This window comes from Microcaecilia unicolor, chromosome 4 (genome assembly GCF_901765095.1).
Source record: "Microcaecilia unicolor chromosome 4, aMicUni1.1, whole genome shotgun sequence".
NCBI classification, from domain to species: domain Eukaryota; kingdom Metazoa; phylum Chordata; class Amphibia; order Gymnophiona; family Siphonopidae; genus Microcaecilia; species Microcaecilia unicolor.
In genome coordinates this window covers 36,494,889-36,519,167 of record NC_044034.1, presented here as the reverse complement: position 1 = coordinate 36,519,167, position 24,279 = coordinate 36,494,889, and the positions used below count along the sequence as shown (strand labels likewise).

The 24,279-nt window shown below is 45.5% G+C and overlaps 1 protein-coding gene across 7 annotated transcripts in view; it reads left to right on the top strand.

Moving 5' to 3' along the window:
- The window catches only part of PICALM (phosphatidylinositol binding clathrin assembly protein), a 224,713-nt gene that overhangs the window by 157,721 nt on the left and 42,713 nt on the right, over positions 1 to 24,279 (top strand). For 3 of the 7 annotated variants that reach the window (XM_030200139.1, XM_030200140.1, XM_030200138.1), the window contains exons 13-16: positions 2,509 to 2,652; positions 4,817 to 4,876; positions 19,395 to 19,505; positions 24,075 to 24,206. In XM_030200139.1, coding sequence (XP_030055999.1) covers positions 2,509 to 2,652; positions 4,817 to 4,876; positions 19,395 to 19,505; positions 24,075 to 24,206 — 447 coding nt within the window. Of the gene's footprint in view, positions 1 to 2,508; positions 2,653 to 4,795; positions 4,877 to 19,394; positions 19,506 to 24,074; positions 24,207 to 24,279 lie in introns of all 7 variants that reach the window. The other 4 variants (XM_030200144.1, XM_030200143.1, XM_030200142.1 and 1 more) reach the window with 3 other exon arrangements.

Here is a 24,279-nt window from a genome sequence, read left to right as displayed (position 1 = left end):
AGCGGAACCCGCGGAACTGGAACACCCTGGATCTAGGCTTCACCTACACTTGACTGCCTTCTCCCTCGGGTTGAGCCCTCAGGTTCTGGCAGCCGGTAGGACTTACAGGAACAGCAGGAATGAAGATCCAGGAGTGCCCCCTGGTACCTAGGCGAAGGCAAGGCAGACAAGCAGGAACTGTCCGGGTTCTGGCAGTCGGCAGGAATCAACACAATGACTAGTAGACTGTACCCGGGCTAATAGAAACACTATACCCAGGCCAACCAGTCATACACAAGAACATACACAGAGCAGACTCAGGAGACTTGGAAAGCTATACACCAGCTAACAACTAAGCTGTGCCTCAGCTAACAAGTCATGCCCTGGGCCCAAACGCAGAAGACTAGCAAGGCTTGACACAGGCTACAAGCCAGCGGGGCCTAAGCTGGCTAGTCTACACTAAGAACAAACACAGTCTTGGAATAGTGGCTAGCAAGGGCGGCTAGGCTCACTCTAGGAACAAACACAATCTTGGAATAGTGGCTAGCAAGGGCGGCTAGTCTAACAATAGAACCAAACACAGACTTGGAAATGGCTAGCAGGACGGCTAGCTGACACGAGGAACAAACATGGTCTTGGACATAGCTTAGCAGGACGGCTAACTGACACGAGGAACAAACATGGTCTTGGACATAGCTTAGCAGGACGGCTAACTGACACGAGGAACAAACATGGTCTTGGAAATAGCTTAGCAGGACGGCTAGCTAACACAAGGAACAAACATGGTCTTGGAAATAGCTTAGCAGGACGGCTAGCTAACACAAGGAACAAACATGGTCTTGGAAATAGCTTAGCAGGACGGCTAGCTAACACAAGGAACAAACATAGTCTGGGAATAGTGGCTAGCAGGGGTGGCTAGGCTCACTCTAGAAACAAGCATAGGAAACTAGCAGAGCTATACACAGACCACAAGCCAGTCAGTGCCTAAGCTAACTAGTCATACCTTGGAAACAAACATAGAGCACTAGTAAAGCTATACACAGGCAACAAGCCAGACGGTGCCTAAGCTACCTAGTCTTACCTTGGAAACAAACATAGAGCACTAGTAAAGCTATGCACAGGCAACAAGCCAGGCGGTGCCTAAGCTAACTAGTCATACCTTAGAAACAAACATAGAGAACTAGTAAAGCTATGCACAGGCAACAAGCCAGACGGTGCCTAAGCTAACTAGTCTTACCTTGGAAACAAACATAGAACACTCACACAGAGCAAACACTGACACTGGGTACAGAGCACTCTATACTCCAGGACCTTTGGATAAGATGTCATAAATGAGATGAGGTTAGTAGATACAAAGGCAAAGGCTCTAGTCTTCAGGTGACTAATAAAGCCCATCAACACCAGAGCCACAGGTGCAGCAATCACCTTGCAACCAAACAGAGGCTTGACACTCAGAGCAGGCATCCCATAGAAAGTAACAGCGGGAGCCATCTTGGATACTGGCAGAGACGAAGAGGCGGCAGCCATCTTGGATACTGGCAGAGACGAAGAGGCGGCAGCCATCTTGGATACTGGCAGAGACGAAGAGGCGGCAGCCATCTTGGAAGAGGCATAGCCCACACAGGTGAGGTTCAGTAGGGCAATCAGCACACAGAGCCAGAGAGAACCTAAGACAGACACAGACACAGAGACAAGCAGGAGCCAGCACAGACACTGACTCCCAGAAACAGGGTAAGTCTGAAGGGTGGCACGGCCACCAACGGGACATAGAGCACCTTATCACACCACCCCATTTGTCTGCATCTCAAATTTTAACGTCATGTGACCTACTAGACCAAGAGCTGATGATACCTGCATTACAGACTCCTCTTTTATTTTGTGATCTAAATGATCCTCTAAACTCTAAGCTCAGTGGTACTAGATATGCCTTTTAACTCTGATCGTAATTTGTTGAAGGTGTCATGAGTTTCTTTAAATGTTCATTTGTGTCATCTTATGACCAAGAGAACCAAAATTTTAACCTGAATGTTGATCTCAAGGAATATTGAAAGTTAAAGAGAAAATTCATATGATCTTTTGAATTGTGCACACTGTAAATGGCTCTTAGTTATTTTTGTTGCCTTTATTTATAAAGGGCTCCTTTTACCAAGCCGCACTAGTATGAAGAAGCCTATTCAATTCCTAATGGGGTTCATTGCGTTTGCTGCACCAGATTCACTAGCGTGGCTTTGTAAAAGGAGCCCAAACTGTGCAAGATCATTTTCTTAAATAAAGTTAAGGCTGTTGGTTTTGTTAAAACACATTGGAATATTTAAGAAAAGTAAACAGTTGATACTGTTCGTGCTAGAGCAAGATTTTCTGCACATTTAGATCCATTTTAAATGTTTTTAAAAGAAAATGTCAGTTAAATTACTTAATAAAAAAGTTGCTTTCGTTTCTGCATGTTTTTATATGTGTCTCTCTTTTCTGTTACTAATATCTAATATTTTGTCCTCCCATTTCTATGCTTCTCTTACTTGGTCTGCACAGATCCCTTCTCTTCTACTGTAGATGCTGTTGATGATGCCATTCCAAGCCTAAATCCTTTCCTCACAAAACCTAGTGAAGCTATCCCTCTTCCTGTTGTATCTACAGATACATCTACTTTTACAACTAGCCATGAAATGTTTGTTGGTAAAGTACTATTCAATAAATCCTTTAGTTTTTCTGCACTTTCTTCTCAAAATTTATAAGTATTTGATAGCACTCCTGCATAACAAACGCAGCTGAGCATTAAAAAAAACATGGATACTGAGATGATCTCAGTCTTTTAATTGAGGCAAGTCTTTCTATGGGCCCTGTTTACTAAGCCACTCTGTAGGCGCTCTAACATTTTAGCGTGCGCTAACGCTAGAGACACCCATAGGAATATATGGGTGTCTCTAGCAATAGCCCATGCTAATTTTTAGTGCGTGCTAAAAAGTTAGCACGCCTACAATGCAGCTTAGTAATCAGGGCCCTATGTCACATAAATATTAAATTAGATCATAATTCTGATGTAAGAAGAAAAATGCAATAGGGTTTAGATTTTCATTTCAGCAATTTAAAATCTGGCATAACAGAGAGAGAATGGCATTTGTCAAGTTGGTCCTGGAGTACTCTCTAGCCAGTCTGGTTTTCAGAGTGTGTTGTGTTTTATGTGCACTTAAGTATTGCCTTCTTTAAACTAGAGTTTAACTCAAGATGGTTTACAAAGTAATGAACTACACAAAAAAAAAATATATAACTTTACAATAACTATAATGAATATACTTGAGATGGATTTGCATTCACTGCCAGTGTTATGAAATCCTTTCTCATGCATATTCTTGGTGGATGTTCTGAATGCAAGATTGGCTAGGGGATAGCCCAGGACTGATTTGAGAAATGTTTATTTTCTTAGAGGGATTTATGAGGTTTATTCAAGTGAACATCAATTATGATTTATTTCCTTGTGAACCATTATCTCAATATAAGTACAAATTTAACCTGCCAATAGTAACATAGTACCATAGTAGATGACGGCAGAAAAAGACCTGCACGGTCCATCCAGTCTGCCCAACAAGATAAACTCACATGTGCTACCTTGATTTGTACCTGTCCTTTTCCGGGCACAGACTGTATAAGTCTGCCCAGCACTATCCCCACCTCCAAACCACCAGTCCCGCCTCCCACCATCGGCTCTGGCACAGACCGTATAAGTCTGCCCAGCACCATCTCCGTCTCCCGCCACCGGCTTTGCCACCCAATCTCGTCTAAGCTCCTTAGGATCCACTCCTTCTGAGCAGGATTCCTTTATGTTTATCCCATGCATGTTTGAATTCCGTTACCGTTTTTATTTCCACCACCTCCCGCAGGAGGGCATTCCAAGCATCCACTACTCTCTCCGTGAAAAAATACTTCCTGACATTTTTCTTGAGTCTGCCCCCCTTCAATCTCATTTCATGTCCTCTCGTTCAATATAGATAAAAATATTTAGGGCCCTGTTTACTAAACCGCGCTGTAGGAGCGCTAGCATTTTTAGCGAACATTTAAAATTAGCATGCGCTAACATTAGTTATTATCAACGACCAGATACAATGTACTCCAGAGATAGATGGTTAAAAATATATAGTGTCGAGATGACTCCTGAAACAGGTATATCATTGCCGAAACATGGGACCATGTCGAGTACATTGTATCTGGTCTTTGATAATAACTATATATTTTTACCCATCTACCTCTGGAGTCCTGGTTGGATTGGTTGTCCTATGCCCCTTCACTACTCCTTTCTATTATAAAGGCAGCATAGGTACCTGTGTGCCTTTTTTTAATAATATGTTGCTCAGAACCAGCCCCAGAAGTGTGTAAATGCCCACGCACATTTGAAACTGCTTCAAAAAAAGATGAAAATGTATACATGTACACTACATGTGTACCCACATAATCTTGTATAATGTATGTACTTCCCAGCTCTTCCTCTGCTCTGCCCATATTACCCCTTGGGAATGGCTAAGTGTAGGTGGCATGAAAAAGTAGGTACATTCTTTCCATGCACTTACTAATCTGTGTATATGTCTGGTTCAATTTTGTAAAAGACTTTTTTCTGTACATACAGCAGGCTTAAAATGTGGAAAATGCTTTATAAAATTGCCCATTTTATATTACATGTCTAACGTAAAGGCCTTTTTTTTTATTTTAATAACAGTTTTAGATGTTTCATTACAAATATAAGAAAATTGTGTAGCTTGATTCTTTTTTTTTACTTTAACACTTTCTTTCATTCCTTTTCTGTTATTACTTCTTGATATCTTGTCGGAAACCTTTTCTGGTCTTCAAGCTTATCCTAATGCTTCCCATTTCCATAATGAGCACTCTACTGTAGCTGGTCTATTTGGAGGTATGTGATGTGATGTGATATTTCCTATTGCAGCTTGAGCATCTTGATTTTAGTACTGTGTAATAATGACATTTTTGAAAATTGAGTATAAGGAAGGTGTATGATATGGTAAAGTTAATATTTTTATCAAGCATGTAGGAAAATTTAAGATAATCTGTAAGTAAGCAAATCATTTTGTCTCTGGCTTTAAAATATTGAAATAGAAACAAAATTGCCAAAAATACTAAAATGGCTAAAACCAAGGAGGTGAGTTGTGGGGGGGGTTGGGGGGGGCTTTTAACATAAACAGGGCTATATAGATGTCGCTTTGATAGTGAAACAAGCATAGAGGATTTAACAAATGGTATTAGCATGTGGCAGCTGCCCCTTGAATTAGTGAGGATGGACAAATTAGAAAGGTTAAGTACTTGTAAAGTTACATCGTTCCAGTAGCTTGGGAATATTATCGTCCACTATCTGAATTTGTTCTCCTTTGAGCTTGCAGGTCTTCTCTCTGATTCCTTCCTTCTTTGTTTAGTGGTTGGACATTTTAATATTCACAGACTAGGGTCCTTGTGCAGCATTTTTGGATCATTTGTAGGACTCGAGGTTGTTGCTAGTCCAGATTTATTTTATTTATTTATTGCATTTGTATCCCACCTCTTTGCAGGCTCAATGTGGCTTACAATATATCGTGGATAGTGGAAATGAGAGGAGAGTTGACATTTAGTGTTACAGAAGTATTTTGGGTTGCATGGTAATGGAAAACATGATAAACATATAATATGAGGTGCTCTTAACATTGCTTGCTAGATATATGTAGGGATTTCAAATGTTTTAGTCATTGTGGTATGTCTTGTCGAAAAGATGGGTCTTCAGCAGTTTTCGGAAGTTGGTCAGTTCATAGGTCGCTTTTAGGTTACGTGGCAATTTTTTTTTTTTTGTTACATTTGTACCCTGCGCTTTCCTACTCATGGCAGGCTCAATGCGGCAGGCAATGGAGGATTAAGTGACTTGCCCAGAGTCACAAGGAGCTGCCTGTGCCGGGAATCAAACTCAGTTCCCCAGGACCAAAGTCCACCACCCTAACCACTAGGCCACTCCTCCACTCCAGAATTGCGTGCTCATATAGGAAAAGGTTGATGCGTGCATTAGTTTATATTTTAGGCCTTTGCAGTTTGGGAAGTGGAGATTAAGGAATGTGCGAGATGATCTTTTGGCATTCCTGGGTGGTAGGTCAATCAGGTCAGACATGTAAGCTGGGGCCTCGCCGTGGATGATTTTATGTACTAGGGTACATACTTTAAACGTGATGCGTTCTTTGAGTGGTAACCAGTGTAGTTTCTCTCATAGGGGTTTAACAGATTTCATCTGTTAAAGGAGGAGGAGATCTTGTTCCTGCTTCATGCATAAGTATTTGCTTTGTCCAGATCATTTTAATAAAAAGGCCAAAGCTGAAGAGGTGAAAAATGTTCCAACAGTTCCAGTTGGAAATTTTGAGAGCTTAACTAAGGAGAGCACATACCTCTCAAGTGTGAAGGAAGTAATTTCCTTGTTTGGATTTCTATAACCTTAAGAGGGTGAAACATTCTGTGCTATCACTACAGCCTTCACATTCTTAAACATTAAGGGGTCCTATTACTAAGGTGCACTGAAAAATGGCCTGCGGTAGTGTAGGCACGTGTTTTGGGCGTGCGCAGATCCATTTTTCAGCGCACCTTTTAAAAAATGCCCTTTTAAATTTTTTTTGCCAAAAATGGATATGTGGCAAAATCAAAATTGGTGCGCGTCCATTTTAGGTCTGACACCTTACCGCCAGCCATTGACTTAGCAGTAAGGTCTCACGCGTTAACCATGTGGTAATCATCTACACATGTAGAATGACAATTACCACCCAGTTTCTGCTGCGCACCAGAAAATAAAAATTATTTTCCAGCGAGCATAGCGGACACGTGTCAAAAATGAAATTACCGCAAGGGCCACGCAGTAGCTGGGTGGTAACTCTAAATTGACGAACGTTGGGTGCGCGTAGGCACCTACGCAGCTTAGTAAAAGGGCCTCTAAGAGTAATTTTATAAAGGAATTTTTGCGTGTAAAAGCCTTTTATAAAATTACTCTGGGATTTATGCAAGTAAAAGTATGCAGAGTGTCAAGAAAGAGTGTTCTTTTAGGATAACAAATATGACACACTGATACCAGGGATAAAAGAATATCAAAATGATAGGTCAGATTGGTAGAGAGGTGGCATATGTTATATGGCATTAAGTCAAAAGGGTTGAAAATCTTGCAGGAAACAAAATACACTGTGGATAGAATTTCCATATGTGACTAGTAAAGTATACTATCAGGCTTATTTTCGAAAGAGAAGGGCGCCCATCTTTCGACACAGATCGGAAGATGGGCGTCCTTCTCCCAGGCTCACCCAAATCGGCATAATCGAAAGCCAATTTTGGGTGTCCTCAACTGCTTTCCGTCACGGGGACGACCAAAGTTCACGGGGGCTTGTCAGAAGCATAGTGAAGGCGGGACTGGGGCGTGCTTAACACATGGGCGTCCTCGGCCGATAATGGAAAAAAGAAGGGCGTCCCTGATGAACACTTGGCCGACTTTGCCTGGTCCTTTTTTTTTTTAATGACCAAGCCTCAAAAATGTGCCCTAAAGGACCAGATGACCACCGGAGGGAATTGGGGATGACCTCCCCTTACTCCCCCAGTGGTCACTAACCCCCTCCCACCCTAAAAATAATTTAAAAAATATTTTTTCCAGCCTCTATGCCAGCCTCAAATATCATACCCAGCTCCATGACAGCAGTATGCAGGTCCCTGGCGCAGTTTTAGTGGGTACTGCAGTGCACTAGCAGGCGGACCCAGGTCCATCCCCCACACCTGTTGAACTTGTGGTGGTAAATATGAGCCCTCCAAAACCCACCACAAACCCATTGTACCCACATCTAGGTGCCCCCCTTCATCCCTAAGGGCTATGCTAGTGGTGTACAGTTGTGGGGAGTGGGTTTTGGGGGCTCAGCACACAAGGTAAGGGAGCTATGCACCTGGGAGCTTTTTCTGAAGTCCACTGCAGTGCCCCCTAGGGTGCCTGGTTGGTGTCCTGGCATGTTAGGGGGACCAGTGCACTAGGAATGCTGGCTCCTCCCACGACCAAATGGCTTGGATTTGGTCATTTCTGAGATGGGCGTCCTCGGTTTCCATTATCGCCGAAAATCAGGGACAACCATCTCTAAGGTCGACCTAAATGTTGAGATTTGGGCGTCCCCGCTCGTATTATCGAAACGAAAGATGGCCGCCCATCTTGTTTTGATATTATGGGTTTCCCTGCCCCTTCGCAGGGACGTTCTGCGAGAACGCCGTCAGGAAAACTTGGGTGCCCCCTGTTCGATTATGCCCCTCCATGTGTATAGCAAATAAGATTGTTAGCACAATAATGGGATATTCCAATTATCTCTAAACGTATTAGGTGTTTCATTTGGACATGCTGGGCAGCTGCATTGGGAAGAATAATCCGAATCTTAGTTACCTGATGCTAGGGTCCACCTTAGGAGTCAGCACTTAAGAAAAAGATCTAGGTGTCATTGTAAATAGTACACTGAAATCTTCTGCCCAGTGCGCAGCAGCGGCCAAAAAAGCAAACAGGATGCTAGAAATTATTAGGAAAGGGATGCAAAATAGGACCAAGAATATTATAATGCCTCTGTATTGCTCTATGGTTGCGACCTCACCTTGAGTATTGCATTCAGTTCTGGTCTCCATATCTCAATAAGGATATAGCAGAATTAGAAAAGGTTCAGAGAAGAGTTCTGTCAAACTTCAAGCAAGAAATAGCCTTAGGGAAAAGCATTCTCCTACTACAATTTTACTTGTCAAGTGCTTTTGACATGGTGGACCACACCATCCTGTTAAGACTCCTCAACTACTTTGGAGCCGGCGGAAATGTTCTAGCATGGCTGAAAGGTTTCTTAACCACCAGAACCTACCAAGTAAAGTCCAACTCAAGTTTATCCCCTCCATGGCAACCGGTCTGTGGTGTGCCTCAAGGCTCGCTGCTTTCCCCTACTTTCTTCAACGTCATGCTGATTCCCCTGGCCACAGCCCTTTCAAAGCTTGGTCTTCACCCATTTATCTATGCAGACCTACTTATTTGGGCAAGCTTACCCTAAAGATCCCGTCCTGCCTCTGTGATTCCTGGACTCCAAATCCTCTAAAGATCTTGTGGCCTTACCTACTTTCTCTTAACCCTGTACCTTTCAGCCCTCGTATCACTTTCCATTTATTGTACCTTCCTATTTGCTGACTTAATGTTGTAAGCCACATTGAGCCTGCCAGTGGTGGGAAATTGTGGGGTATAAATGATATAAATCAATCAATCAATCAATCAATCAATCAATCAAGGGGGTGGAACTCCTCCCATAAGAGGAAAGACTAAAGAGGTTAGGGCTCTTCGACTTGGAAAAGAGACAGCTGAGGGGGGATATGATTGAGATCTACAAAATCCTGAGTGATATAGAAGTGAATCAATTTTTCACTCTTTCAAAAAGTACAAAGACCAGGGGACACTCAATGAAATTACATGGAAATACTTTTTTTTTAAGTTCTAATAATTTTTATTGAATAAGTTTTTGTATAAACAACAATTGGGCATATAAAAACATAACCAGAAATAAGAAGAACACATATCCACATCAGATACCTCTTCAATCAAGCTAAGTACTTGTGGGACTTTATTTTGATATGTGTCATGAACTACCAGTGGTGTGTGTTGGAACTTTGGGGATTTGATGTGGATATTTTTGTTTTTTGATTACTGAAGTGGACTGTGTGAGTTTTGGCTATCTTTCTCCAGTTTTTTAGTATGCAACCTTTTTCTCCATTTCTGGATTTTTTTTTTTTGTTGCTGTCTTTTTTCCGGAGATAGATAATTTAGTGGGGCCAATGATGATATCTGGGATAGACTGACACATTTGGTCAGACCATTGCTCTCTGAACTTTGAGACCTCATTTATTTAAATTGTGAGATTTTTCATAGCTCCCCACAGTCTGAATTAGCTATTCTGTTATCAAACTGCATGTTTCATGCTCATTCTTGGATATTTTGAAAGTTTGCTATCCCTTATGTTTTTGTTCTCATTTACAATAAATGAGGTAAATTTTGATAGCAGCTAATTAAAACTTAATAATAGGACTACCGTGAAACAGTATCAAAAATATACACATTTAACAGCACTGAATTTCAAATAACAGAGAATATAGTACATAATACTTATGAAGCACCTAATAAGTACACATTAGAACATTCAAATAACATAGATATGATGCATTGTTTCTCCGAGGACAAGCAGGCTGCTTGTTCTCACTGATGGGTGACGTCCACGGCAGCCCCTCCAATCGGAAACTTCACTAGCAAAGGCCTTTGCTAGTCCTCGCGCGCTCATGCGCACCGCGCATGCGTGGCCGTCTTCCCGCCCGAACCGGCTCGTGTTCATCAGTCTTCTTTTGTCCGCGCTCGGTACGGTCGTGTTTTCGCCGTGTCGGGCCCCGCAAAGTCGACCTCGCGCGTTCGTCGTGTGTTTTCGAAAGAGAAAAATTATAATCCATTCTGTGTGGGAAAAGACTCTTGGTCTTTTCTTCCCCCGCTATTTCCAGCTTTCGCCCCGGTAAGTTTTCTTTCGTCGTCGGGGTAGGCCACTTTTAGGCCTCGGGTCGAAGTTTTCTTCCCCTTGTTTTTTCGGTGCCTTTTCCGCCATTTCGACTTTTGATCTCGCCGGCGTGATTTTTCCGCTCATGACATCGAAGTCTACCAGCGGCTTCAAGAAGTGCACCCAGTGCGCCCGGGTCATCTCGCTCACTGACAGGCACGCGTCGTGTCTTCAGTGCTTGGGGGCTGGGCACCGCCCGCAGGCCTGTAGTCTGTGTTCCCTTTTGCAAAAGCGGACTCAGGTAGCGAGATTGGCCCAGTGGAACGTTTTGTTCTCGGGCTCTTCGTCGGCATCGGCACCGGGGGTATCGAGTGCATCGACGTCTTCAGCGTCCAGAGCTTCATCCTCGGCCGCCAGTGCATCGAGTGCATCGAGGCATCGGCCCTCTGCATCGGCGCCGAGACATCGGATAGCTGCATCGACGTCGGTGGTACCGGGACCTCGTCTGCTGATGTCGTCGGACGGTGGTGCTTCGTCTGGAGTGCAGGTGAGGGCTGTCCATTCCCCTGCTGGTGGCGGTGAGCCTTCGGGTGGGTCTCCCCCTACCCTGAGGGCTCCTGCGGTACAGCCCCCCCGAGACCGACCTCCTTCGGCCTCGGCCCCGAGGAAGCGACGACTGGATTCTACGTCCTCCTCGTCGGTGCCGGGAAGCTCCGGTGACATGCTTCGTTCCAAGAAATCGAAGAAGCATCGTCATCGGTCTCCTTCCCGGGTCGGCACCGAGAGCTCTGGGTCGCCGAGGGAGTCGGCACCCACCAGGCATCAGCACCGAGAGGACCGCTCACCCTCTGTTCAGGAGGTGTCGATGCGCTCCACTCTGGACAGCCCAGAACAGCCTCCACGCCCGGAACAGGTTCTGACGTCGACGCCTGCATCGACCTCCATGCCTTTCTCTGCAGCCGCTCTGAACGAGAGCCTCCGGGCCGTTCTCCCAGAGATTCTGGGAGAGCTGTTGCGCCCTACCCCTCCGGTACCGGCGGTGCTTGCGCCACCGGTACCGTCGAGCGTGGCGCCGGCTGGCCCATCACCCGAGGTGAGGTCTCCGGCGTCGGTGCCGCGTGCGGTACCGGCTGCCGCCGCCTCCCAGGAGGGCTCCCCGACTACGTCGGCGGAGGGAGCTTCGCCGATGCGGGCGAGGGAGTCTACCTCTCGACGCCCCCATCGTGGACGTGGCTCCACAGAGTCGAGTCGGGCACGGTTGCAGACACAGGTCCGTGAACTTGTGTCTGACACCGAGGGTGAGGCCTCGTGGGAAGAGGAAGAAGACCCCAGATATTTCTCTGATGAGGAGTCTGAGGGTCTTCCTTCCGATCCCACTCCCTCTCCTGAGAGACAGCTTTCTCCTCCCGAGAGTCTGTCTTTTGCTTCCTTTGTCCGGGAGATGTCTACGGCCATCCCCTTCCCGGTGGTTGTGGAGGACGAGCCCAGGGCTGAAATGTTTGAGCTCCTGGACTATCCTTCTCCACCTAAGGAAGCGTCCACTGTACCCATGCACCATGTCCTAAAAAAGACATTGCTGGCGAACTGGACCAAGCCTTTAACTAATCCCCACATCCCCAAGAAGATCGAGTCCCAGTACCGGATCCATGGGGACCCAGATCTGATGCGCACTCAGTTGCCTCATGATTCTGGAGTTGTGGATCTGGCCCTAAAGAAGGCTAAGAGTTCTAGGGAGCATGCTTCGGCGCCCCCGGGCAAGGACTCTAGAACCTTAGACTCCTTTGGGAGGAAGGCCTACCATTCCTCTATGCTCGTGGCCAAAATTCAGTCCTACCAGCTCTACACGAGCATACACATGCGGAACAATGTGCGGCAGTTGGCGGGCTTGGTTGATGCGCTCCCCCCTGAGCAAGCCAAGCCTTTTCAGGAGGTGGTCAGGCAGCTGAAGGCGTGCAGAAAATTCCTGGCCAGAGGGGTGTATGACACCTTTGATGTTGCGTCTAGGGCCGCTGCTCAAGGTGTGGTGATGCGCAGGCTCTCATGGCTGCGTGCCTCCGACCTGGAGAATAGAATCCAGCAGCGGATTGCGGACTCGCCTTGCCGTGCGGATAACATTTTTGGAGAGAAAGTCGAACAGGTGGTAGAGCAGCTCCACCAGCGGGACACCGCATTCGACAAGTTCTCCCGCCGGCAGCCTTCAGCCTCTACCTCTACAGGTAGAAGATTTTTTTGGGGAAGGAAGACTGTTCCCTACTCTTCTGGCAAGCGTAGGTACAATCCTCCTTCTCGACAGCCTGCGGCCCAGGCTAAGCCCCAGCGCGCTCGCTCTCGTCAGCAGCGTGCGCCTCAGCAAGGCCCCTCGGCTCCCCAGCAAAAGCAAGGGACGAGCTTTTGACTGGCTCCAGCAGAGCATAGCCGACATCCAAGTGTCAGTGCTGGGCGACCTGCCAGTCGGAGGGAGGTTGAAAGCTTTTCACCAAAGGTGGCCTCTGATAACCTCCGATCAGTGGGTTCTCCAAATAGTCCGGCAAGGATACACCCTCAATTTGGCCTCAAAACCTCCAAATTGTCCACCGGGAGCTCAGTCTTACAGCTTCCAGCACAAGCAGGTACTTGCAGAGGAACTCTCCGCCCTTCTCAGCGCCAATGCGGTCGAGCCCGTGCCATCCGGGCAAGAAGGGCTGGGATTCTATTCCAGGTACTTCCTTGTGGAAAAGAAAACAGGGGGGATGCGTCCCATCCTAGGCCTAAGGGCCCTGAACAAATATCTGGTCAAAGAAAAGTTCAGGATGCTTTCCCTGGGCACCCTCCTTCCCATGATTCAGGAAAACGATTGGCTATGCTCTCTGGACTTGAAGGATGCCTACACACACATCCCGATACTGCCAGCTCACAGACAGTATCTGCAATTTCAGCTGGGCACACGTCACTTCCAGTACTGTGTGCTACCCTTTGGGCTCGCCTCTGCGCCCAGGGTGTTCACAAAGTGCTTGGCTGTAGTAGCAGCGGCACTTCGCAGGCTGGGGGTGCATGTGTTCCCATATCTCGACGATTGGCTGGTGAAGAACACATCCGAGGCAGGAGCCCTGCAGTCCATGCAGATGACTATTCGCCTCCTGGAGCTACTGGGGTTTGTGATAAATTATCCAAAGTCCCATCTTCTCCCAGTGCAGAGACTCGAATTCATAGGAGCTCTGCTGGATTCTCGGACGGCTCGCGCCTATCTCCCAGAAACGAGAGCCAACAACTTGTTGTCCCTCGTCTCGCGGGTGCGAGCGTCCCAGCAGATCACAGCTCGGCAGATGTTGAGATTGCTAGGCCACATGGCCTCCACAGTTCATGTGACTCCCATGGCCCGCCTTCACATGAGATCTGCTCAATGGACCCTAGCTTCCCAGTGGTTTCAGGCTGCTGGGGATCTAGAAGACGTAATCCACCTGTCCACGAGTTTTCTCGAATCCCTGTATTGGTGGACGATTTGGTCCAATCTGACTCTGGGACGTCCCTTCCAAATTCCTCAGCCTCAAAAAGTGCTGACCACGGATGCGTCTCTCCTGGGGTGGGGAGCTCATGTCGATGGGCTTCACACCCAAGGAAGCTGGTCCCTCCAGGAACGCGATCTGCAGATCAATCTTCTGGAGTTACGAGAGATCTGGAACGCTCTGAAGGCTTTCAGAGATCGGCTGTCCCACCAAATTATCCAAATTCAGACAGACAACCAGGTTGCCATGTACTACGTCAACAAGCAGGGGGGCACCGGATCTCGCCCCCTGTGTCAGGAAGCCGTCAGCATGTGGCTCTGGGCTCGCCGTCACGGCATGGTGCTCCAAGCCACATATCTGGCAGGCGTAAACAACAGTCTGGCCGACAGGTTGAGCAGGATTATGCAACCTCACGAGTGGTCGCTCAATTCCCGTGTAGTGCGTCAGATCTTCCAGGTGTGGGGCACCCCCTTGGTAGATCTCTTCGCATCTCAAGCCAACCACAAAGTCCCTCAGTTCTGTTCCAGGCTTCAGGCCCACGGCAGACTGGCATCGGATGCCTTCCTCCTGGACTGGGGGGGAGGGTCTGCTGTATGCTTATCCTCCCATACCTCTGGTGGGGAAGACTTTGTTGAAACTCAAGCAAGATCGAGGCACCATGATTCTGATTGCTCCTTTTTGGCCGCGTCAGATCTGGTTCCCTCTTCTTCTGGAGTTGTCCTCCGAAGAACCGTGGAGATTGGAGTGTTTTCCGACCCTAATCACGCAGGACGAAGGGGCGCTTCTGCATCCCAACCTCCGGTCCCTGGCTCTCACGGCCTGGATGTTGAGAGCGTAGACTTTGCCTCTTTGGGTCTGTCAGAGGGTGTCTCCCGTATCTTGCTTGCTTCCAGGAAAGATTCCACTAAGAGGAGTTACTTCTTTCTGTGGAGGAGGTTTGCCATCTGGTGTGACAGCAAGGCCCTAGATCCTCGCTCTTGTCCTACACAGACCCTGCTTGAATACCTTCTGCACTTGTCTGAGTCTGGTCTCAAGACCAACTCTGTAAGGGTTCACCTTAGTGCAATCAGTGCATACCATTACCGTGTGGAAGGTAAGCCGATCTCAGGACAGCCTTTAGTTGTTCGCTTCATGAGAGGTTTGCTTTTGTCAAAGCCCCCTGTCAAGCCTCCTACAGTGTCATGGGATCTCAATGTCGTCCTCACCCAGCTGATGAAACCTCCTTTTGAGCCACTGAATTCCTGCCATCTGAAGTACTTGACCTGGAAGGTCATTTTCTTGGTGGCAGTTACTTCAGCTCGTAGAGTCAGTGAGCTTCAGGCCCTGGTAGCCCAGGCCCCTTACACCAAATTTCATCATAACAGAGTAGTCCTCCGCACTCACCCTAAGTTCTTGCTGAAGGTTGTGTCGGAGTTCCATCTGAACCAGTCAATTGTCTTGCCAACATTCTTTCCCCGTCCTCATTCCTGCCCTGCTGAATGTCAGCTGCACACATTGGACTGCAAGAGAGCATTGGCCTTCTATCTGGAGCGGACACAGCCCAACAGACAGTCCGCCCAATTGTTTGTTTCTTTTGATCCCAATAGGAGGGGAGTGACTGTGGGGAAACGCACCATATCCAATTGGCTAGCAGATTGCATTTCCTTCACTTACGCCCAGGCGGGGCTGGCTCTTGAGGGTCATGTCACGGCTCATAATGTTAGAGCCATGGCTGCGTCGGTAGCCCACTTGAAGTCAGCCTCTATTGAAGAAATTTGCAAAGCTGCGACGTGGTCATCTGTCCACACATTCACATCTCATTACTGCCTGCAGCAGGATACCCGACGCGACAGTCGGTTCGGGCAGTCAGTTCTTCAGAACCTGTTTGGGCTTTAGGATCCAACTCCACCCCCCGAGGGCCCTGTTTGTTCTGTTCCAGGCTGCACTCTCAGTTAGTTGGTAAATTTTTTAGGTCAATCTCAGTTATGTCCTCGCCATTGCGAGGCCCAATTGACCATGGTTGTTGTTTTGAGTGAGCCTGGGGGCTAGGGATACCCCATCAGTGAGAACAAGCAGCCTGCTTGTCCTCGGAGAAAGCGAATGCTACATACCTGTAGAAGGTATTCTCCGAGGACAGCAGGCTGATTGTTCTCACAAACCCGCCCACCTCCCCTTTGCAGTTGTGTCTTCCCTTGCTTTGTTTTGCTACATATGGGACTGACGAGCACGAGCCGGTTCGGGCGGGAAGACGGCCGCACATGCGCGGTGCGCATGAGCGCGCGAGGACTAGCAAAGGCCTTTGCTAGTGAAGTTTCCGATTGGAGGGGCTGCCGTGGACGTCACCCATCAGTGAGAACAATCAGCCTGCTGTCCTTTGGAGAATACCTTCTACAGGTATGTAGCATTCGCTTTCTTTGCCTTCAGATCCTCAGACCATTTCACCCCAAGGTTTCTCTCTCTGTTTGTTCATCTCAGCCTCTCACCCCCTATCACGTACAGCACCCTTGGATTTCTGCTCCCCAAGTGCATCACTCTGCACTTATTTGCATTAAAATTTAACTTACAAACATTAGACCATTCTTCTAACTTTTGTAGATCCCTTGGCATGTTGTCCACTCCCTCTGGGGTGTGCACTCTATTGCAATCTTGGTATCATCTGCCAAAAGGCAAACCTTACCTTCTAACCCTTTGACAATGTTGCACCCAAATATATTAGATAGAATTGGCCACAGCACTAATCCATGAGACACACATCTACTCATTTTTTCCACCCTCTGAGTGAATTCCATTAACCGCCACCCTTTGACATCGGTCTGTCAACCAGTTTCTAATCTAGGTCACCACTTTGGGTCCTAACTTCAGTCTGTTGAGTTTATTCAAGAGCCTTCTATGAGGAACCGTGTCAAAGGCTTTGCTGAAATCTGAGTAGATTACATCTCGAGGATCGATGTCCTTGAGCCAATTCTCTGGTCACCCTGTCAAAGAATTCAATCAGATTCATTTGGCATGATTTACCTTTGGGTAAAAAAAAGCTGTGTTGCCCTGATCTTGTAACCAATTGGATTCCAGGAAATTCACTATCCTTTCTTTTAGCAGCGCTTCCATTACTTGTCCAGTGACCAAAGTGAGGCTTACCAACCTGTAGTTTTCCATTTCTTCGCTGTCACCATTTTTGTGAGGCGGGACCACATCCACTCTTTTCCAATCCCATAGAACCTCTCCCATCTCCAAGGATTTATTGAACAAATCTTTGAGCTCCCTTAAGGCCTCTTTTACAAAGTGGTGGTAAGCCCAATGTGGGAGTAGAGGAGTAGCCTAGTGGTTAGTGCAGTGGACTTTGATCCTGGGGAACTGAGTTCAATTCCCACTGCAGCTCCTTGTGACTCTGGGCAAGTCACTTAACCCTCCATTGCTCCTGGTACAAAATCAGTACCTGAATATATGTAAACTGCTTTGAATGTAGTTGCAAAAACCTCAGAAAGGCAGTATATCAAGACCCATTTCCCTTTCCCTAAAAAGGCAGTACCACTGGGCCACCTCAGCAGCCCGGCAGTACTTCTCACCCCCAGCACACTGTCATATCTGGTGTTACCAAAATATAATTATTTTTGTAGCGCCAGTGTATACCCGGTGGTAATCAGGCAGTGCCGTGCGCTGCCCGGTTACTGCTGGGTTAGCATGGGAGCTCTTACCGCCACCTCAGTGGGTGGCGGTAAAAGCTTCCTTCCCCAAAATGGCCACACAGCAAGTGCTCTACTTGCCGCATGGACATTTCCTGCAGAAAAGCAAGACCTACCTTTTACCTTACCAGTTTTGGTAAAAGGGGGCCTCGGCGTGCCAGCCTCCTTTTGCCGCAGCTTGGTAAAAGGGGCCCTTAATATCTGAATTAATGATGGTGGATCCCGTCTGGTCCCACGGCTTTATCCACCTTTAATTTTTCAAGTTGTTCATAAACACTGTCTTCAGTGAACGGTGCAATATCTACGCGATTCTCCTATGTACTTTTGTCAGCCAATCGTGGTCCTTTTCCAGGATTTTCTTCTGTGAACACAGAGCAGAAGTATTTGGTTAACATGTTTGCTTTTTCCTCATCATTCTCCACGTAGCAGTTCGTAGCATCTTCCAGTCTTACAATTCTGTTTTTAGCCTTCCTCCTTTCACTAATATACCTGTAAAATTTCTTGTCACCCCTCCTTAGATTTTTAGCCATTTATTCTTCTGCTTGTGCTTTGGCCAGTTATGTATACCTATCTTCACTTCTTTGTTTCATCCGGTATTTTTTGTTGTTGTTGTTTCATTTGTACCCCACGCTTTCCCACTCATGGCAGGCTCAATGCGGCTTACATGGGGCAATGGAGGGTTAAGTGACTTGCCCAGAGTCACAAGGAGCTGCCTGTGCCTGAAGGGGGAATTGAACTCAGTTCCTCAGTTCCCCAGGATCAAAGTCCACCACCCTAACCACTTGGCCACTCCTCCACTGTTGCTACTATTTGCTATTCCACTAGCAACATTCCATGTAGAAGTCGGCCCTTGCAGATCACCAATGTGGCTGCGCAGGCTTCTGCTTCTGTGAGTCAGACTCACAGAAGCAGAAGCCTGCGCAGCCTTCTACATGGAATGTTGCTAGTGGAATAGCAACATTCCATGTAGAATCTCCAATAGTAGCAACATTCCATGTAGAATCTCCAATAGTATCTATTTTATTTTTGTTACATTTGTACCCTGCGCTTTCCCACTCATGGTAGGCTCAATGTGGCTTACATGGGGCAATGGAGGGTTAAGTGACTTGCCCAGAGTCACAAGGAGCTGCCTGTACCTGAAGTGGGAATTGAACTCAGTTCCTCAGTTCCCCAGGACCAAAGTCCACCACCCTAACCACTAGGCCACTCCTCCCTGCCTAGTGGTATTATTTTCTGTGTTCCTCTTCTTGAGTGTTTTGGGGAGCAGGGCTTTCCTCTGTTCAGGAGGAGGAAAGGCAGAAGTGGGAGCTCCTGTGGCTCAAGAAGGCAGCAGGGGGAGGAAGTGAGGAAATGGGAGGAATTCCTGGACACCACGGAGGAAGGAAGAATGGGAAGAATTATGAACAGCATGGGAGAAGGCTTGAATATAAATCAAGATGCAATTTCTGGTGGTTTTTTTAGCCCCAAAAATCTTGATTTATATTCAAGTATATATGGTAAGTATTGTTAAGTGCTTGGTGTTAGGTTTTAATATTTGTAGCTCTGATACAGGCATATGCTGAAATATGACTTTGTGGAATTCATAATTGTGTCTATATATAAATATAATAGTGTTAATTATATATATATAGTGTTGATTATCTTTTTAATTTGTGTTTCATATTACATTTTAGTTTGATATTTGGGTCTGCTACCCCTTTTAGCTGTTCTTTGTCATAACGTGTGGGTTTTTGTTGCTTTTATTCTCTAAGGTTTTGCTCCATCCCTAGCTGCTCATCCGCAGACATCATCTGGCCTTAATGTTGATTTTGATTCAGTTTTTGGAAACAAGTCTCCTCCAAATGTTATCACAGATTCTGGCGGTAAGAACAAAATCCGTATCTAATTTGAAGATAAATATATAACTGTATATTTATATATTCCTCTGAAAAATAGTTATTCTGTTGACAAAGCGGGTAATACTATCTTTGACAACAGCATTAAATTATTGCTCTCAGAAAAACTAGGCTTTTCTGAGCATGTGTGGGAGTTCCTGCACAGCCACTCCTTCAGTCTTTTTGTCCATGCGTATGCCTAAATATGGTTTTCTGGTATACTCATTTTGCCATGTTTGAGAGTAAAGCGAGATATTTCTTGTAATTTATTTTGCTGCATTTGAGACTTCCTTTGGCCTCCTTTTCAAACATTAATGTTAACCTTTTTTGTTTTAATTAGACTTAGTCAGCTCATTTTTCCCAATGGCATATACAGTGGCTGCAAGCAATGTATGTGTGGGTGTAAAATACCCATCAGTGGCACCCATGCCTCTTACTACAGATGTTTTTGACTAGATCATGATAGAACTACTCCCACTTTGCCTGGATGTCTCCAAGGATCTTGCTTTTCAGGTCTTACTAATCGGAGGGGCTGTGCTCCTCTTCATCAGATGTCCTTGTGGAGAAGTGTAAGTATCTAGCAGCACCAGAATTCATGTCCTACCAACAATTGATCAGGGTAAAGACCACTCAGCTCCAAGGATTGAATTCTACTTAAAAGGAATTGCATTGCGCAAGAAAAGAAAACTTGACCTTGTTGCGTCAAATGTCATAAGTACATAAGTATTGCCATACTGGGATAGACTGAAGGTCCATCAAATCCAGCATCCTGTTTCCAACAATGGCCAATCCAGGTCACAAGTACCTGGCAAGATCCCAAAACAGTACAATACATTGTATGCTGTTTATTCTAGACATAAGCAGAGGATTTTCCCCAAGTCCATTTTAATAATGGTCTATGGACACTTCCTTTAGGAAGCCACCCAAACCTTTTTTTAAACCCCGCTAAGCTAACCTCTTTTACTACTTTCTCTGGCAACGAATTCCAGAGTTTAATTACATGTTGAGTGAACAAATATTTTCTCTGATTTGTTTTAAATTTACTACTTTGTAGCTTCATTGTGTGCCCCCTAGTCCTAGTATTTCTGGAAAGAGTAAACAAGCGATTAATGTCTACCTGTTCCACTCCACTCATTATTTTAAAGACCTCTATGATATCTCCCCTCAGCCATCTTTTCTCCAAGCTGAAGAGCCCTAACTGCTTTAGCCTTTCCTCATAGGGAAGTCGTCCCATCCGCTTTATCATTTTTGTTGCCCTTTTCTGTACATTTTCTAATTCCACTATATACTTTTTGAGATGTCATGTCTTGGAACATGGATCTTTAGTGCCAAAAATGGGTCTCACTACCAGTATCTACTATTCCTAAAATGATTTTGCATAAGAGAGCAGCCTTGGTGCCAGAATCATGGTGCAGTTGACCACATTGATGTACACTCTGGGCTCATAGCTATTAGACTGCTTGTGCCTAAAACAGATCAGTGTAGACAGAGGCCTTGGTTCAGAAACCCTTATCAGTTCCAGAACAGTCAATACCATCAACGTTGGAAGTAATCCTGGCCCTAGAAGATTTGATTCCTTGCCAAACCTCACATATCATCCTTTCCAGATGCTGGTCTCAACAGCTACCAACAAGGAAGAATTTTGGGGAGGCTGCAAGATATTTTGCTGGTAGACAGAGACAAATGTCCCACAGAAGTAGCCAGCACCTACAGCACCTGACTTCACATTTAAAATGATTTTGCCTGCCAGATGGAGTTAAGGAAACCTACAAGATGTATGCTCCTCATCTTCTCTTACTTTTGGGCAGTACAGGCCACCATGAGCCCTCCTTGCTTTTTCCTGTTTGTGCAAGCAGGAATAGTATGTATCTTTCCTGTGCTATTTTGGATGCATCCACAACTGGAAACAGCAAGTTTTATTTATTTATTATTTAGATTTTGCTTACACCTTTTTCAGTAGCATCTCAAGGTGAGGTACATTCAGGTACACTGGATATTTCTACAATCTAAGTTAGTACCTGAGGCAATGGAGGGTTAAGTGACTTGCCCAAGATCATAAGGAGCAGCAGTGGGATTTGAACCGGCCACCTCTCGATTGCAAGACCGGTGCTCTAACCACTAGGCCACTCCTCCACGCCAGTTGTTTATTCTTACTTGAAAGGATGATGATCAACTCAATTGGTCTCACATGAATAGAGTTTCTAAAATAAGGGCCTTTGTGTTTTGTGCAGTTCAGGAGGAAATGCATTTGTTTCTATTTCCATGTAACATGCACATGGATACATTTGAACCTGTGGACTTAACCTGCCCAGTGTTTCAAAGGCAATTCTATAAATTGGCACCTCCCTTTAGGTGCGATAATACCAATGTCATCTGTGTGCCAAGAAGCCATTATAGAATACTGGCATAAGGTGGCATAAACGCACCTAAATTTTTAAGTGCGACCATTTATACCATGTCAATGTCAGGTGTAAATGGAGAACCTACATGTGCTAACTGATGCACTTGATAGTCTTCTATAAGTTACGCACGTCACTTGATGATACACCCAAGGCCTGTCCACGCTCCAACCATATATATATCCCTCCTCCCCCCACCACACACACACTTATATGCTATAGCACTTGTGCTACCTTATAGAATAATGCCTAGTGCACATTCATGCGTGACTACCAATTATTGGTACCTATGACTTGAACCTCTAGGTGCCAGTTTATAGAATACTTCCTATATGTCCTCATGAGAGAGAGAGACACTTTCACTCTTATGGTGTGAGTGTCCATCAACCATCTCTGCTCATCATGTAAAGCTTTTACAGTTACTGCTAGTTTTTTTCCTCAGCCTGCAGCACCCCGTTCAGGACACTCACTGGCTCCATTAGCGCTTTCTGAAGTCAGTCCAGTGCCATCCAGAACTTGGTAACAGCCCCACCCCTGCCTTTCAATCAGAAGCCTTACTTGAACTGCACAAGAACTCCTACGTCCTCCCCACCCCCAGCTTATCTATTACCTTTTGCTTAGAGCTGCCTTCCTATCCCAATGCCTTCCCATTGGCTGGATCCTACCTGCAGTCTTAGCTGCTAGTAACACACCAAGCAAGAAAGGCAGACTCACTCATGTAGGGGGATGGGAGTAGTGGAGACCTACAGCTCTGGCTTCCAGAACACAGGATACATGACAGACCTCATAGATCTACCAACCAGAAACAGACTTGGATCAGCATGATCATACCTAAACCTACATTACGCAAACTGTAAAGGGCTAAAATACAAAACAACTTATGCATCTAGCTTCTCCTACATAAGCACACAACTATGGAACGGACTCCCATATGCAGTGAAAACAATACATGCCCACCTAAACTTCAGGAAATCATTAAAAACCCACCTCTTCAAAAATGTTTATCCCACCGATCCAACATAAATCCTCACACCCAGCAACACAACATAATCAATGTTCGTACTGGACAATTTACTTTCCCCTCGACCCCATGACGCCTGATTCACTTCTACCTCTTCTAACCTCAGCACAATTTTGTATTTGTTATCAACCGAAATAGCAAACGTCTTTACGGTACTTTGTAAGCCACATTGAGCCTGCAAATAGGTGGGAAAATGTGGGATATAAATGTAACGAATAAATAAATACATCTCACATGCCTCTCCCCCCACCCCAAAATCTTGGACTCTAGGCTTAGTACATAAGTATTGCCATACTGAGACAGACCGTAGGTCCATCAAGCCCAGCATCCTGTTTCCAACAGTGGCCGATCTAGGTCACAAGTACCTGGCAAGAGCCCAGAAAAGTACAATAACATTTTATGCTGGTTTTCCTAGAAATAAGCAGTGGATTTTCCCCAAGTCCATTTTAATAGTGGTCTATGGACTTTTCCTTTAGGAAGCCATCCAAACCTTTTTTAAACCCCACTAAGCTAACTGCTTTTACTACATTCTCTGGCAACGAATTCCAGAGTTTAATTACACATTGAGTGCCTAGTTTGTCTATGCCTTAATTCAGCCCAGATCTAGTTGTGATATAACTGAAAACAATAAGCTAAAATTTAAAATAAAGGCTAGGCAGAGGGAGAGTACTGAGGGATTCTTTGTTTATGATTCTGCTGTTCTTGTGATGTGCATTGTTCTCTGTTATTCTGATATACTAATAAAGACAAGGTTTGATTAAAATAAAGGTTGGGCAGGGTAGTCAAGAAATTGACATTCTCTAGTGATGCTGTTCTCAAGGGGAAGGTGGATTCTCATCAGCAATTCTCCACCCTTTCCCATATGTCAAAGCCAATCCGAGTAGTGAAGATTAAATGGATTGCTTGTTATAGTTTCCCAGCAATCAACCTTACCATAGTGTTTCATTTCATATAACAGTTCATGCTCAAGCTAGTATTCCTGCAAGTAGTCAATTACACAGTCATCCTCATTCACTTAAACATACCCTCACCACTAGTATTCCTGCATTTGGTCTGATATGAATAGTATGTGTACTTTGAACTTCTGAAGTCTTATAACTTTCTTTACATAAGTTTCCTGTTCATTATTGTTTTAAGGGTTTGATGAATTAGATGGCCTTCTAAAACCAACTGTAGCTTCTCAAAACCAGGGCTTTCCCACGTCAAATCAACCTGCTAACAAATTAGTATCAGATGATCTGGATTCATCACTGGCTAACCTCGTGGGCAGTAAGTATTATGAGGAGTTTTTCAGGTATATCTACTATAATAATTTGCACCTCCAATGTTCTGAAGCTGACTC